Source organism: Petromyzon marinus, chromosome 7, assembly GCF_048934315.1.
Source record: "Petromyzon marinus isolate PM22_M1 ecotype Great Lakes invasive population chromosome 7, UKy_Petmar_22M1.pri1.0, whole genome shotgun sequence".
Classification (NCBI taxonomy): Eukaryota; Metazoa; Chordata; class Hyperoartia; order Petromyzontiformes; family Petromyzontidae; genus Petromyzon; species Petromyzon marinus.
In genome coordinates this window covers 457152-474545 of record NC_133673.1, presented here as the reverse complement: position 1 = coordinate 474545, position 17394 = coordinate 457152, and the positions used below count along the sequence as shown (strand labels likewise).

General features: G+C 43.9%; 1 protein-coding gene across 1 annotated transcript in view; it reads left to right on the top strand.

The window, feature by feature from the left end:
• LOC116939820 (anoctamin-1-like) overlaps positions 1-17394 on the top strand; it is a 68017-nt gene that overhangs the window by 42416 nt on the left and 8207 nt on the right. Inside the window, exons 20-24 of the mRNA XM_032948652.2 lie at positions 266-366; positions 781-929; positions 2900-3052; positions 4453-4505; positions 8540-8706. Coding sequence (XP_032804543.2) covers positions 266-366; positions 781-929; positions 2900-3052; positions 4453-4505; positions 8540-8706 — 623 coding nt within the window. The remainder of the gene's footprint in view (positions 1-265; positions 367-780; positions 930-2899; positions 3053-4452; positions 4506-8539; positions 8707-17394) is intronic.

The window sequence follows — 17394 nt, the reverse complement described above, 5'->3', positions numbered from 1 at the left end:
TTCTTCGAATGTCCTTGGATCTTTAACATCGACTGTGAATCAGATGCAATAACTTTTTATGGTTAATATACACCACAGTATTAACCAGGGTAAGCTCCCATAACCAAACTGTGATTCTCTAAAAAAAAGCTGCGGATGGAGTGAGTTCTGGTTATATTTATATATGTAACTATCACTTATAGCACTGGCAAAATCTAGACGAAAATTCTTCCTTGAAGATATTATTTCTGATGAACACCCACTGAGTGGTGTATGCTGTCCACAGTGTGCCCCAGGTGGATGTCTTCAGGAGCTTGCCCTGCAGCTCTGTATCATCATGCTGGGAAAACAGCTCCTCCAAAACAACCTGTTTGAGGTTGGCATCCCGTGAGTATGAACTCTGCGTGTGCACTTTTGCAATAAAAAATATTTGACCAGAAATCTCAAAAAAATTCCACCAACTTCATGTATTATTTATTCTTTATTGCAACTATATTCAAATAAAAGGTCGTTGCGTGAATGTGTATACAAAATGTGTTTTTAAAATGCAGGTTGCAAATTTTGGCATAATTTTATGACCGTTCTGAACCAGAGTGCATAATTTAATCCCCAAAACGATGCTTTGTAACTGTAATCAGGGTCAGAATGGTAACATTGGAATGTGTACAAAAAAAGCAACAAAGTAAAACAAATAACGCTATATTGTGCAACATTTGAGTTACAAAACGTTGCATGTTGTAAAGTTGCACCCTCTAAGCTTAGCTTCAGTGTAGGTTTGGCTATCCCCGCTCTTCTGAACAGAAAAATTAAGAAGCTCTGCCGCTATCTGCACAAGAAGGATCACCACAAAAAGGCGAGCCACCTAAAGGAAGAGGATGGGATGGAATTAGGATGCAAGGACTATGAGCTGGAGCCATTCACTGGGCTCAATCCAGAATACATGGAAATGGGTAATCAAAATGACTTACATACACCAGGTGGTATCCAATACACCTTCACGTTATCAGTTATTGATCTACAGCAATAGCTGCAATGTCACCCGCAGTATTCTCACAAACGTTGCTGCTATATGAATCAATTATTCAATGCATGTATCGTGCATGAGGTTCACATCATCAATGATTCAATGCATTCTCATATGCATTAAAACTGGTGCCCAAGGTAGTTGCTAAGACAAGTAAGGTAAAATACAACTGCGTTAATCAGCTAAGAAGAACAAATTCACACTCGGAAAACTTTAATCTGTATTTTTAAGCAAAACTAGAAATCTACATTTCTAATTCTGACTCTGATGTATTCAATGCATACCTGGTAACCCCTTATCAGTGCCTATCTTATTACATACCAATTCAGACCTATTAGTCACTCCGTGCTCTTATGCATGTCAAAGTTCATCCTACAAAGTCTCATCACAAGGGAGAAACACAAACACATAGACAAAACAATTTCCCCGTATTGAAACGGCTGATCGCCGTATTTCCCTGTACAAGAATACGTGTAAACCGTATGGATTGACAGCTATGTCAATGTAGTAATATTATGAACAAAAATAAATACTTAAAGAAACATTGGTGCCACAATACCAATTGTGATATGGGGACCCTTTCCACAAAGACGATCTGTAGGCAGGTGAAAGCCAAAAAGCTCCTATCACAGAAAACCAGCAAACAATGTCATAATGCTTGTACACATATGTACGGTATATTGTATACAAGAACCACTTCAAGATGTTCAACTCTATCTTTGACCCACATAAATTGTAATTGCTCATGGTTCTGACATGACCTCTACTTTTTTGACAGTATATTATTTGTGTGGATACATCCAATGGCGGAGCCAGGATTTTCAGAAAGGGGGGGCATCCCCTCCAGCAATGAAAAATGATAGGAGATGTTAGTGAGTAAGGACTTGTCCCTTGCTTTTTATTCGATGCGTGTGCGGCGATGGCGCAGCCATCGATCGAGGGTCGATTTCGAACCGTGTGTGATCGGCATCGCGCTCGCTGAAGGTATGCCTTTAGGGAAGTCGTGTACTATATACGCAACTGCGCACAATTCTATGAGTCACTTATAACTGATTTGCCGTTACTTATTGCCAATTATGGACTCGGACTATTGTCCTATCATCTCATAGAGTCTCTGGCACATAATAATATGCTACACAGTGGCAGTGGGGGTCGCAAAATGCCGATTTATTACTAATAAACCCCAATGATTCGAAAAAGTGATCCGATCGAAATTAGAGATTTCGATCGGATCATTAGGAGGGCACGTACCACCCTCCACCACCCCCCCCCCCCCCCCCCCCCCCCACTGGCTCTGCCAGTGGATACATCTTCAGTTCCTTGTTCGGTGATTTTAATTTAAGTGATGTTTTTTTACAATTAATAATATGGCAGACCTTGTGTTTTCTTGACCAGATTAAGCCTGGACCTAGAATTCCCACAAAGCTAGAAAAATGTATTCATCAAATGTGTAGAGGATGAGAAAAAAACGATCAAAACCATGTTTTTTCATTTTCAGTCGATCCGAGTTAAATTCGAAATGCCAAAAAAACAAATGATTCATTTTTTTAATTAGCCCCTTGTTTAAAGAAACAATAGTGCAGGCCTGGAAACTGTAACTTTCAAACCACACAAACACATGTAAAAATCACTCAGCCTTTGTTCATTATAAAAAAAGCCATCAGCAGTTCCTGAATATGTGTATTATGGTTCAGTCTTAGGTCACCACCAAAATACCGTACCTGTAAATCGGTCATATTTGCTCACAATTAACGTTTAGGGTGACCCAAGAGGACCACAATGCACTTCTTCAGGAACTGCTGATATTTTTGTTGAGTAATGCATAAACATGTTTCCATACAATTAGAATTGCGGGCTTTCTGCATCCCTCATGTTTGCCTTGTGCTGTGTTTCCAGTGATCCAGTTTGGCTTCGTCACACTGTTTGTGGCCTCCTTTCCACTGGCACCCTTCTTTGCGTTGTTGAACAACGTAATTGAGATTCGTCTGGACGGGAAAAAGTTTGTGACAGAACTGCGGCGACCCACAGCCGTGAGAGCCAAGGACATTGGTAAGTCATTTTACCGAAAATAATTTTAAGACTTCCAAGTGCCTCTGTTAATAGTAGGCTTGGTAAATGACTAAACGATGTGCCACAGAATGGGTACGTAAATAAATGCTCCATAAATCGTTAAATGATGGGCGAAGTTTCTCTTCCTCTTTATCACCTGCCGATTTTAGCCGCACGAGTGTGCGTGAGAATGAACGGAAAGGTACTGAATAACCAAAGTTACTGGAGTACAACATGAAGTAAACAGTTGAAAAAGTGTTAACGTATTGTAAAAAATACCAATTTAAGAAGGTATTTGAAACAAGGTTAGGAACAAAAAATAACCCAGATTAAAAAATACGGCAGACAGTATTGAAACACAATGTATTGAAAAGTAAGAGGATAGGATGCTGCATCGTGTACATGACAACTTAAAATCGTAACGTTTATGCTGCTAGGCCATCATGAGCAACCGCCAAAGGGGCTTGGGTTGGCCTTCATGTCCGGAAATAGTTTGGCAAATGGCAGTTCAATAATAATTTAAATCTACGGATATATATTTCTACATAGTGTGTGTATATATGTATGTATGATACCTCAGTTACTCTTTGTTTTTTTTCGGTAAAGTCACGTAGAAAGAGAAATGGGCATGTCAATGAGAGATTTGGAGTTTTCGTGACTGCAGGAAATAATAGAGCAACAGCACGAGGGGAGACAAAGAGAGAGAAAACACACAAATTTGGAAATGCAATGCAACACAGAGTCTTTGTGTTGCATTGCATTTATAAATTTTACTAAATCTCTCATTGACATGCTAATTTCTTTACCCCCCCCCCTCTCTCTCTCTGCACCCTCTCTCTCTATCTCTCTATTTAAGGCCTCGACACAGAGGTGTTGTTTCTCTGTGTGCCTATGTGTGTGCCTCTCTCTGTGTGTCTCTGTGTTATCTCTCTCTGCTTATGTGTCTGTCTATGTGTCTCCGTGTCTGTGTTTTGTCTCTTTCTCAAATGTAGCAATCTTTGGAAGAATGTAATCAACCAGGTAAGGTGTTGACTGTTATGTTAGCCGACTCTCTGTGTTGTATTGCATTATATTTCTAAGTTTACTAGGTTTGTTTTCTCTTTCATTTGTACCTGATGATGATTGCTTGTGTTGCAATAGAACCGTCGTATGCAATTATTTAATTTATTATTTTCTCTTTCTACGTGACTTTACCGAAAAAACCAAAGAGTAATTCCTGCAGCCACGAAAGCTCCAAATCAAGTTTGATACCTCAGTTGTTAAGTCTGGGTTTATATCCTGCAAAGGCTGGTGATGAATGTGGCTTTCATGTGGTATGCATATTTAACTTATTCACCTCGTTTGAAGTGCATGTGCTCTACGCATGTTTATTGAGTGGGTTTACATGTTGTGTATTGCAGGTACATGGTACGTCATCTTGAATGGAGTAGCCAAGCTGGCAGTGATCATTAATGTGAGTGCTCACCACAACCATGTAAAAAAACCCCATCATTTTCCATGATAATTCTGCTCATGTTATATGAATATAATAAACAATTATATGATCCGAAAATGCATTTTTACATTTGCATTGCCAATATATGTACGGTTAACAAATCTAAATCAAATTCCCGTGCTTTCTATATCTGGTTTACTTTTATAGTTAAAATTCTGAGATGTGATGTACACTGATGCCTATTTTACTGAGGGCGACATTGGCACGTAATATAAAGATTCATTGATTGACGGATGTGTCAGAGGAAGGATGTCTGTATCTGTTAATAGCCAGGGCAGAAATCAGAGCGACCTTTGTGAAACTCCATGGGAGTGGTTTGATTCAGCCACTGAGATGCCGATATGTACAATTAATTTGCGTGGGCATTTTTGGGGTTAATTAATTTTGAGTCTATCTGAGTTAAATTTGAAATGCCAACTTTGTATTTATGAACTCCTTTAAAGGAAAATAAATTGTATAAGTAAATGTTTCAGAGCTCAATTTTAAGTGGCACGCCACTTGCAACTGTGCATACTAGGCAGCCTCCACTGCTCTTCATGCCGTAGATCACTAGCACTGCCTCGTATGCCTAAGAAGCAGTACTTCATTTTTTGCTATGGATTAAGGTGCAGTCTGTTCTATAAAGCGCTAGTTGTGTTCCTGAAGAACACTGCGTTATGGAAAAATCGTATTATGGTAAATAATATGTAACATAGGGTTAAGCACAGTCTGTGATAACACGTGAGATGCGTATGAAGGCTGTACAAAGACTGAGGCACGTGGGTAGCATCTAGAAGCATCCAGCAGCATCCCGCTCCCATGTGCAATGCCACATCGAGTTAGCCGCTACAACCGCTTATTGCTACTCGCGTGTCGTAGTTCCATTCACTCACAGGCATTACATCCAACTAGCTTTTTGCCTGTCCAAGGACGGGTGTATTGCAGTAAATCTGAAACTTGCAAGCGAAAAGCAGACCGCGACGTGATATTCATTGCATCCATTCGTGTGCAATTTGTAAAGGCGTGGTGACACAGACCTATTTCATTTAATAGTTATAATCCCTTGTTCATCATGACGTCCTTTTTACTTCTATGTCTCAATAGCGTTACGGAGATCGCATGACGTGAGGGTTCTGCCTTTGTAGTGAGGGTTATAAGTTGACGCTGATGCGCCTTGCACCCTCCATGTGGAGTGACGTCACCTCCTAATTATTATTAATGGAGGACGGAACCTGTTCATGATTACTAATGAGGGGGGCTGGTCGACGTGGAGTGACGTCACGCGCATTACACACTGACATTCTTGGGTAAATATAGTAGTACATTTTAATCCGCGTTATAAAAAAATGTGTCCCCTAATACATTAATTGCGTTATGTCCAATTCGCATTATGAAAACAACATGTAGCGTTATAGAATAGACTATTTCACCAGGGTTAATCCCTCGAAATAGACCATCTTGTTTAAAAGGGTATCTGATATATTATTTTATCAGGCAACAGTTCTGGGATATGAGGGAGCAAGCGAGGGCTTCACCATTCTGGCGAATTGCCGATGATGCTGGATGTAATTACCAGCGGAAAGTCGTACTTAAACTGTAAATGTTGTGGATTCACTCTTCAACACACCGGTGGGCTAAAGTAGTGAACTATTTTGTCTTTTGTCAACGTGACACTTTTTTGCTGATTGGCCGTGTCGGGTGGTGGAGGGTTACGACACATTTATTAATAACGCGATCTAACCCAAACACCTTTATTATGAAAAGGGCAATCTCCTGTTTACTATGGGAGTTCCAAAAAATACAATTCTAAATATGAGACCGATGGCACAATTGGAATATAAATAGCAAAGTACGCAAGAAAAAATACGGGCTACATTACAGGAGACCCTTGAATATCGCAGGGGTTACATTCATGTAAAGTGCCGGGAAATCCAAAACTGCGATAGCCTTACCTCAATAATGAATTTCGGTAAACGGTAACCAAAAATAGTCATCACAATTGAAATAAGTACTGCGTTGTATTACAAACAAACAAAACATAAAAAAATTCAAATAAACACAAAGACCCTTTACAAAAACATTCTTAAACAATAAATAGGAGTATAAATACTGAATACTGTTCTTACCCATGATGATCACCCAAAGCGGGTGTGTGTGTCTTCTTTGGTTCTTTCGGTAAAGTCACGTAGAATGAGAATAAAATAATAAATTGATAAAATAAAATAACACAATAATATTCTCACGACGTTTCGGCCACAACACAAGCGGCCTTCATCAGGTGAAGGGACGAGACTGTCTGGTAGGACAGCGCTGGAGTGAAAAAAGCCACGTTCAGATCACGACCTTTAAGCTGTGTCAGAAGAAACAAAGCGCCTTGACAAAGGAATTAGCATATAATTTAGCATTGAAATGGCCGAGTGATTAGCTTGTGACTGGTCACAGAAATGGCTATGTTAAAGTTAAAGCATACACATCCGCAGAGGCACCCCTTGACAAAGGAATTAGCATAGAATTTAGCATTGAAATAGCTAAGTTAAAGCATACACATCTGCAGAGGCACCCCTTGACAAAGGAATTAGCATAGAATTTAGCATTGAAATAGCTGAGTCATTAGCTTGTAACTGGTCACAGAAATAGCTATGTTTAAAGTCAGAGCATACACATTCACCAAGGCACCTAGTACAAATCAAACAAGAGAATTTAGCATTGAAATAACTAGGCGAATTTAGCATTAAATAACTGAGTGATTAGCTAGTGACTGGTCACAGAAATGGCTATGTTGAAGTCAATGTCTACACATCTGAGCTATTCACAGTAACTGGGTATACAATACAATGTATAATGAATACTATATAGTGAACCAATAAAAAACTAAAATATAAATTACCTTAATGTTATCAATAAACTCTATGTTCTCCAATCAGCTAAGCTACCAACAATAAGTCGTTATATATCACAATGCTATATGGCGAAAAAATGGGTGGATTCTTACCCTCAACTTTAGCAACACGGATAGCTACGGGCCCCGTTCAGACGGACGAGTTCATCCAAGGTCGGAACAGAGGAGGGGGAGAGAGACAGCTGCGAGGCGCTATTATACTCCATGTTGTAAACCATACCATTAACCGTGGTGTGAGAGGTATTAAGAGTCAATGCTGGTGAAAGAGCTGCGGTCTGAAGGTCATTGTAAAATACAATTAATTAAGAACGTAAATGGTTTAAAACATCTTTCCAATGGTTACTAAGCCAGAATCCATCTTCTCGGTTGAAATTGTCTCTGTGCTTGTATATGTGAATGGCCTCATGAACGAATCTCTCATGGTAGCCGGTTGGTTTGCAAAGAACCTCCGTCTTGGAGAAGTCAATGTCATGTGTGTGTGTCTGTGCGTGATTGGGGAGCGGTAGTGCTACAGTTATCGTGCTGCGCTAGGAACCCGGAGACCCGAGTTTGATTCCTGCTCTCGCCCAAAGACCATTGACGATGATTTGAACCAGTCTTGGGCCTCCTCTAGCTCGGTTCAGCCTTAAATGAGTACCCACTGCGATGTGTAAATGTCGCCACTTGGGAGACAAAAGCGGGACCCGGGCGTAGTGCTGGCCACCCATCCCTTTGTGTTCTGTGCCAGCCATAATAGGTGCTTGCTAACAGCATTTGCCCCAACAGTCTGTTAATAGGCTATATGGGGGTCTTTATTTCTGTCGGCGAAATTCTTGCACTGCAAAGGTTGAGGTGCCATCGACTGTCTCGCCCACCCCGCACCGCCCCACCCCACAGTATCAGCCAATGATACCGTAATTCCGGGTACAGTATACCCACAAAAGGCCAAAACTAACCCCTGCAATAGCTAAATTGATATACAAAGAGGTTGCCTACGATCGGTCAAAACAATGAAAGATAAACCGGCCATATACAAGGATCTCCTGTACTGTGGATTTGTGTGTATGGTGAGCATTTTTTGCATACCTGTTCTCTCTCGATTCTCATGTAATCTACTCTTGTGTTCATGTTGCAGGCCCTAGTCATTGCCCTGACTTCAGATTTTGTGCCACGGCTGATCTACATGTACTTCTACAGTCCTGATGGATCGCTGAGAGGCTACGTCAACTACACATTGTCTTACTTCAATGTGTCAGACTACGCACCAGGCATTATAATCGAGAGCAACTACACACTGTGCAGGTACAAATAATTCTGGTAATTGTGGAGGATATTAAATATAACGTATAGGTTCTGTACTTCATTGCGTTTTTGTATTGAGTTTTTCTTGAGAGAAAATTTTACTCTTGACTTAAAGCTTTCGTGACTGCAGAAATTCATATTCTTTGGGTCTTTCGGTAAAGTCACGTAGATAGGTTCAAAGAAAATAACCAAAAACTATGACATTTCTATTGCGACACAAGCGTTCAACATCAGGGAGAGGGAGTTAGCTTCTAAAGGTAAACTGTTTATAAAGGTTTGAAATAGGCATAGCCAAAATGTCAGCAGCCAACGTTAATGTAAATGATGGGCAGCGACCACGACGGTGGTGGGTTTTCCCACCAATCAAAGGGCTGCCCAGTAAAAATTAGCATGATAATGTAAGATCGTTGAGCGGCCTCTATGGTGGCTATGTTAATGTGAGAGATTAGCATGTTGATGGGAGATTGCAAAGCAAAAACCTCGAGCTCGGTGAGCAAGGTGGCTGTGTTAGGGTGAGAAATTTAACCTGAATAGAAAATTTAACAGCAAAAATTCTGATTCACGATATAACCTGAAGGAAATAAAAACATTGCTTTATTTTATATTAACATTTGTATATACAGTCCATTCTCCTATAACGTATGTTTTCATAACGCGAATTGGATATAACGCGATAAATGTATGAGGGAACACATTTTTTATAAAGTGGATGCGAATTGGATATAATGCGATTGAGGGAACAGAACTACGTCGCGTGAGACGGAATAAGCGGTTGTACAGCTGCCTCGGCAGGGGGGATGCTGCTGGGTGCTTCTAGATGCTACCTACGCACCTCAATCTTTGCTCAGCCTTCATATGCATCTAACGCGTTATTGCAGACTATGCGCTACCCTTCTTCCCTATAAAGGTCATGTTTTGGCTGTTTGTCTGTCTGTATGTGTGTGGACACACCTTGTGACGCATTTAACTACTGGCTTTACGTTTGAACAAACTACACACGTACGACGTGATAAGCCCACCAACCGACAAATCGCGATTTATTTTTCCCATCTGTCAAATGTAAAGTAGTTCAATTAACCATTTATTCCTATGTATTATTATATTACTACGCTGAGCGCACACCAAAGCACGCATTTACGCATGCGCAAGAACGCTGACTCGTGGTTCCTATAGCAACGCACACACGCGATCGGTGGGGGAGGGGAAAAATTATCATTCATGTAATAAATGCAAAAAAAATACACAACGCTGAGGTAAATTCTTCACAGTGTGATGTCCTCTTCTCCCCCCCCACCCCAATGTGTGCAGATACTACTTTAGATACTACTATAGTCAGTACATACTACTGTAGAGCAGGTGGGGGGATGGTGCCACCTCGGCCGGCTGGGCAATCTCGGCAAGGCCGGGGTCTCTGCACGGGACTAGGCCTCACCACGGCACTATTAACTTAGTACTGCAGAGTCGATATATACTATTATAGAGTCGGTATATATGACTATAGAGTCGGTAGCTACTGCTGTAGAGTAGGTAAATACTACTGTAGAGTTAGTATATACTCCTATAGAGTCAGTATATACTACTGTAGAGTTAGTAGATACTACTACAATCAGTATATACTACTGTCGAGTTAGTAGATACTACTACAGTCAGTATATACTACTGTAATGATAGTAGACACTACTACAGTCAGTATATACTACTGTAATGATAGTAGATACGACTATATAGTCAGTATATACTAATGTAGTGATAGTAGATACTACTACAGTCAGTATATACTACTGTAGTGATAGTAGATACTATATAGTCAGTATATACTACTGTAGTTATAGTAGATACTACTATTCAGTATATACTACTGTAGTAATAGTAGATACTACTATATAGTCAGTATATACTACCGTAGTGATAGTAGATAGCACTACAGTCAGTATATACTACCGTAGTGAAAGTAGATAGTGCTACAGTCAGTATATACTCCTGTAGTGATAGTATTACAGTCAGTATATACTACTGTAGTGATAGTAGATAGTACTACAGTCAGTATATACTACTGTAGTGATAGTAGCTAGTACCACAGTCAGTATATACTACTGTAGTGATAGTAGATATAACTACAGTCAGTATATACTACTGTAGTGATAGTAGATACTACTACAGTCAGTATATACTACTATAGAGTTAGTAGCTACTGCTATAGTCAGTATGTACTACTATAATAAAACACTTCCACGACAACTGTTGACTGACATCCTTTTTATTAACTATTGCACAGCTCCGCTCTCTCTCTCAGGATGGCTTCCCTCTCTCTCTACTGCCGTGACACGGGCTCTCCCTCTTCCATCGTCGCGGCGCGTCTCTCTCTCTCTCCACACTCGCCGCTGGCCGGTGGCGCGCTGGGAGGAGAGAAGGCTTCGCTGACAGAGCCCGCCACATGGCCGGTGATGAGTAGAGGTAGGCGATGATGCAGTCCGGACTCCAGGCTTCCCACACCGACCTCGAGTCCTCCCACTGCCTCTCCTTATATTCCGGTCGGCGAAGCAAGCTCCGCCTCCAGCCACGCCCCCTTGTGGAACCTTCCCAAAGGTTCCCGTACCTTTGGCCCAGATGGAACCCTACCGTCTGATTGGGTATTAGTTACCCAGTGGTGACTATGCAATTACCCCTCGTCTTCCCTTAGATGGCGCTCTCCCATTACATCACCCCTCCCCCCCCCCCCCCCCCCCGTAATGAAAAGACTAGCCATCCCGGCTATGAATGAACCCGAACAAGTAATGGGAGAGCGACATAACCCAGGTGGCAACGAGCACAAGAGCACACGTACAAAGAAGAGTTCATGAACGACCATGAATACAAGAACAAGGAAGTAAGGTGAATATCCAACACAGGCAAAGGCACATATGAACATTAACGATATCGGGGCATCTTTGAACGGGTCCGCGACGCCGGACCATCCCTTGCATCCGTGTCCAGCCTTGCATGGGTCGGGTAGGCAGAAGTCAGGGCGGTCAGCGGAAGGGTGGTGGAGTCCGTCGCTGCTGGGCTGGATCGTGCAGGGTCGGCGTCAGCAGCAGTAGCAGTCAGGGGCTCGGCAGCTGCATGGGAAGATGTTGGGCCGTCGGCAAAGGAGTCAGAGCCGGAGCAGCAGGCGGAAGTGGCCAAACCGGCCACACCTGAAGCATGTGACAGCGGCCGGCGAACTGCCCCGTCGTCACCCCGACGTGGGCCGTTGAACCCCCAGCAACGTTGAACGTTGCCCCGACGTCGATCCCAACGAGGAACAGCCACCGCAAAATCACCCCCCGCAGGCGCATTGTCTGGATTGTGGACGGCTTTTGCTGGCGACCAACCCTTTGGCTCACCGTCGCGAACAGGATCACCCGTCCATGCAGCCATCTGCGTCCAACATTGTAGGTTCTCGTGCACGTTCAGGCATCTGGCGGCCCATCGAGACGTCTGCGGCTAATGACCGCAAGCAGGCAGAACCACCCCCATGTTCCTTGCCAAAGCCAGCATTCTTCCCATCATCAGCGAGTCGAGGACTTCTTGCTTGACATCGGGGTAGGCGGCCACAGCCAACACCATCAAAGCGCTACGGTAGGCAAGGGGGGTTTCGGAACTCCCCCGCCTACGCTGCATGAACTTTCGTTGAGTATTAGAAGGCGGTTCATAGACCTTTGCCATTTCCGCCTACACATCTTTCAACGTTTTCTTCTCAGGAGGAATCGATCGAAATACCGCCAGCGCGTCGTCATCCAAAACGGTCGGCAAAGCGACCAACGCCTCTTCCTCCGACCAGTGCACTGACGGGAACGCCGCCTCGAAGCGCCAAGTGAAAGCGCTCAAATCGACGCCTGCAGCGACGAATTCCTTGACTTGAGGAAGACGACGACTGAGCCCTGCTCCGTTCCGTCCAACAGCAGCAGCCTCCACCGGCTGCACACCACGCGGCTCCACAGAAATGGCAGACTCCAACCATGCCTCAACAGCGCCGCGCAAGATGGCGGCATCCTGACGCGTGGTCTACATAGCGTGTGTAATGGCAGACAGCTCTCCCGCGCCTGCAATGGCGACCGTCGACTCCGCAGGGGGACCCTCCGAGGTTCCATCCCAAAGCCTCTGCTCATCACCCCTCGGCAAACCCTTCTGTGGGGGCCCCGTCACCATAGACGACGCGACAAGCGACACCAGCTGGAGAAGCACCGTCTGGAGCGAGTCCAGCTGCTCCGCCACCTGTTTCCAGCTGTCCTCTGCCCATTGTGACGAAGATGCCGCAGCTGCGCCATCCGTCTCTGACATGGTGATTTCACCAGCCATGGTTCCTGTAACCGGGATCATGGATCCCGGGGTCGGCAGGTCCTGGGTCCCTGCCTCGTTGTCGTCAGAAGATGCCACAGGTGGGCTCTTCTTCTTGAGATGCTTGGACATTTCGCTTTCAGTTGTACTCCCTTGTCTGTAGAAGGACCACTTCTGACTCCAGTTGTAATAAAGCACTTCCATGACAACTGTTGACTGGCGTCCTTTTTATTAACTACTGCACAGCTCCGCTCTCTCTCTCCGGATGGCTTCCCTCTCTCTCTACTGCCGTGACGCGCGCTTTCCCTCTTCCACCGTTGCGGCGTGTCTCTCTCTCTCCACGCTCGCCGCTGGCTGGCGGCGCGCTGGGAGGAGAGAATGCTTCGCTGACAGAGCCCACCACATGGCCGGTGATGAGTAGAGGTAGGCGATGATGCAGTCCGGACTCCAGGCTTCCCACACCGACCTCGAGTCCTCCCACTGCCTCTCCTTATATTCCGGTCGGCGGAGCAAGTTCCGCCTCCAGCGGTATGTACAGGAACCTTCCCGAAGGTTCCTGTACATACCCACTAGCTCTGCCCGTTACCTTTGGCCCAGATGGAACCCTACCATCTGATTGAGTATTTACCCAGCGGTGACTATGCAAATTCCCCTCGTCGTCCCTTAGATTGCGCTCTCTCATTACCCTACTGTAGAGTTAGTAGCTACTGCTATAGTCAGTATATACTACTGTAAAGTTAGTAGCTACTGTTATAGAGTCGATATATACTATTATAGGGTCGGTAGAAACTACTGCAGTCAGTAGAAACTACTGTAAATTCGGGAGATACAGTGAGGGAAAAAAGTATTTGATCCCCTGCTGATTTTGTACGTTTGCCCACTGACAAAGAAATGATCTGTCTATAATTTTAATGGTAGGTTTATTTGAACAGTGAGAGACAGAATAACAACAACAAAATCCAGAAAAACGCATGTCAAAAATGTTATAAATTGATTTGCATTTTATTGAGGGAAATAAGTATTTGACCCCCTCTCAATCAGAAATAATTCTGGCTCCCAGGTGTCTTGTATACAGGTAACAAGCTGAGATTAGGAGCACTCCCTTTAAGAGTGTGCTAAAAGGCACCTGTCCACAGAAGCAATCAATCAATCAGATTCCAAACTCTTCACCATGGTCAAGACCAAAGAGCTCTCCAAGGATGTCAGGGACAAGATTATAGACCTACACAAGGCTGGAATGGGCTACAAGACCATTGACAAGCAGCTTGGTGAGAAGGTGACAACAGTTGGTGCGATTATTCGCAAATGGAAGAATCACAAAAAACTGTCAATCTCCCTCGGCCTGGGGCTCCGTGCAAGATCTCACCTCGTGGAGTTGCAATGACCATGAGAACGGTAAGGAATCAGCCCAGAACTACACGGGAGGATCTTGTCAATGATCTCAAGGCAGCTGGGATCATAGTCGCCAAGAAAACAATTGGTAACACACTACGCCGTGAAGGACTGAAATCCTGCAGCGCCCGCAAGGTCCCCCTGCTCAAGAAAGCACATATACATGCCTGTCTGAAGTTTGCCAATGAACATCTGAATGATTCAGAGGACAAGTGGGTGAAAGTGTTGTGGTCAAATGAGACCAATATGGAGCTCTTTGGCATCAACTCAACTCGCCGTGTTTGGAGGAGGAGGAATGCTGCCTATGACCCCAAGAACACCATTCCCACCGTCAAACATGGAGGTGGAAACATTATTCTTTGGGGGTGTTTTTCTGCTAAGGGGACAGGACAACTTCACCGCATCAAAGGGACGATGGACGGGGCCATGTACCGTCAAATCTAGGGTGAGAACCTCCTTCCCTCAGCCAGGGCATTGAAAATGGGTCGTGGATGGGTATTCCAGCATGACAATGACCCAAAACACACGGCCAAGGCAACAAAGGTGTGGCTCAAGAAGAAGCACATTAAGGTCCTGGAGTGGCCTAGCCAGTCTCCAGACCTTAATCCCATAGAAAATCTGTGGAGGGAGCTGAAGGTTCGAGTTGCCAAACATCAGCCTCGAAACCTTAATGACTTGGAGAAGATCTGCAAAGAGGAGTGGGACAAAATCCCTCCTGAGATGTGTGCAAACCTGGTGGCCAACTACAAGAAACGTCTGACCTCTGTGATTGCCAACAAGCGTTTTGCCACCAAGTACTAAGTCATGTTTTGCAGAGGGGTCAAATACTTATTTCCCTCATTACAATGCAAATAAATTCATAAAATTTTTGACATGCGTTTTTCTGGATTTTGTTGTTATTCTGTCTCTCACTGTTCAAATAAACCTACCATGATAGACTGATCATTTCTTTGTCAGTGGGCAAACTTACAAAATCAGCAGGGGATCAAATACTTTTTCCCTCACTGTAGTACTGCAGAGTCGGTAGATGCTACCATAGAGTCAGTACATACTGCTATGGAGTCAGCAGATACTACTATAGAGTTAGTGGTTACTATTATAGTCAGTAGATACTACTATAGAGTCAATAGATGCTACTATAGATTCAGTAGGTACTACTATAGTCATTACATACTACTGAAGAGTTGGTAGATATGACTATAGAGTCGGAAGATACTATAGAGTCAGTAGATACTACCGTAGAGTCGATAGATACTACTATAGTCAGTAGATAATACTACAGTCAGTAGATACCACTATTGTCAGTATATACTCCTGCAGAGTCAGTATATACGACTAGAGAGTCAGTAGATACTGCTATAATCAGCAGATACTGCTATAGAGTATGCAGATACTACTATGGAGTCAGCAGATACTACTGTAGAGTTAGTTACTTCTATAGTCAGTGGATACTACTATATAGTCAGTATATACTATATAGTCAGTAGATTCTACAGTCAGTATATACTACTGTAGAGTCGGTAGATACGACTATAGAGTCAATAGCTACTGCTATAGAGTCAGCAGATACTGCTATAGTCAGCAGACACTACTTTAACGGTAATAGTTACTACTATTGTCAGTTGATACTACTTTAGAGTCAATAGATACAACTATAGATTCAGTAAATACTACTCTAGTCATTAGATACTACTGTAGAGTCAGTATTTACTACTGTAGAGTTGGTTGATACTACTATAGAGTCGGAAGATACTACTATTGAGTGAGGAGATACTACTGCAGTCAGTAGATACCACTACAGTCAGTAAATACTGCTACAGTCAGTAGATACTACTGTCGTAACATCGGGGATGTCACTCTTTGGTGCCGGCCCGGGAAGGCCGTGGCATGCAATGTACTTACGTCGCGGACAGCACCAGGTCGGGGTAGTACCAGCCCTAGCGGCGCTTGGTGAGTGCTGGGATAGCGCAAGCACCACGCATAGTGTGTAGTGCGGGCTCCCACTAGGGGGAGCGGGAGAGTGTCAGCCCAGGGACAGGTTGCCCCGGGCCATGGCACTCTGGTTGACCCCGTAGACACGTGATCTGGATTGTCCACAGAGGAGGCCCCAGGTGGGGGGGGGGGGGGGGGGGGGGCTAGGGGGTGATCACGTGTCCAAGGAGAGCTTTCGAGAGGGATCAAGAGGGAGCTAGAAGGCTCAAGAAGGCGGGCTGGGCTGAGGATGGAGCAGACCCCAACCCGGGGGGATATAAGGTGGGTCCCTAAGAGGGACCGGGGTCTCTTCGTTCTACAAGCTGGAAGCTCCATGTCGACAAGCTGGAAGCTCTACGTCCTACAAGCCATCAACACGTGGCCGTGACCTTAGTGAGGGTCCGACCCTTCGTAGCTGTAACTCTTACGTATAGTGTAGTTAGCTGGGTGGGTCACCACCCTAGACTCTATCTGGTAAAGGGGCAGTTACCTCTTTGTATATACGTGTTACAATAAATGTGTTGCCTTTAAAGAATAACGTCTGCGACTCAGTTGGACTCACTACACTACAGTCAGTAGATCCTACTACATTCAGTAGATACTCCTATAGAGTCAGTAGATACTACTGTAGATTTAGTAGATACTACTGTCAGTAGATACTACTATCGCAGTAAATACTACTACAGTCAGATGCTGCTATTGATTCAGTAGATACTGCTGTAGAGTTCGTAGTTAGTACTACAGGGTGTTTAAAAGTTATGGACCCGATTTGAAATCGTTATATATCTGCAACCACGAACCGCCTATGAATGAAACTCTTACCACTTGAAAGGGCGGGGAATAGAGTTTTAAATGATTACTGCTAGATGTCTCTCTCAGCGCAGGAACAGCCCCTAGCCTCAGTCATTCACAAGATGGTGACCCCGCAACACAAGGCGTTCTGCAGTTCAGCAATTCCGAATCCATAATTGCAATGCAGCGTGCATTTCAATGGCGTTTTGGCATTGATCCGCCAATGTCAAAGAGCAT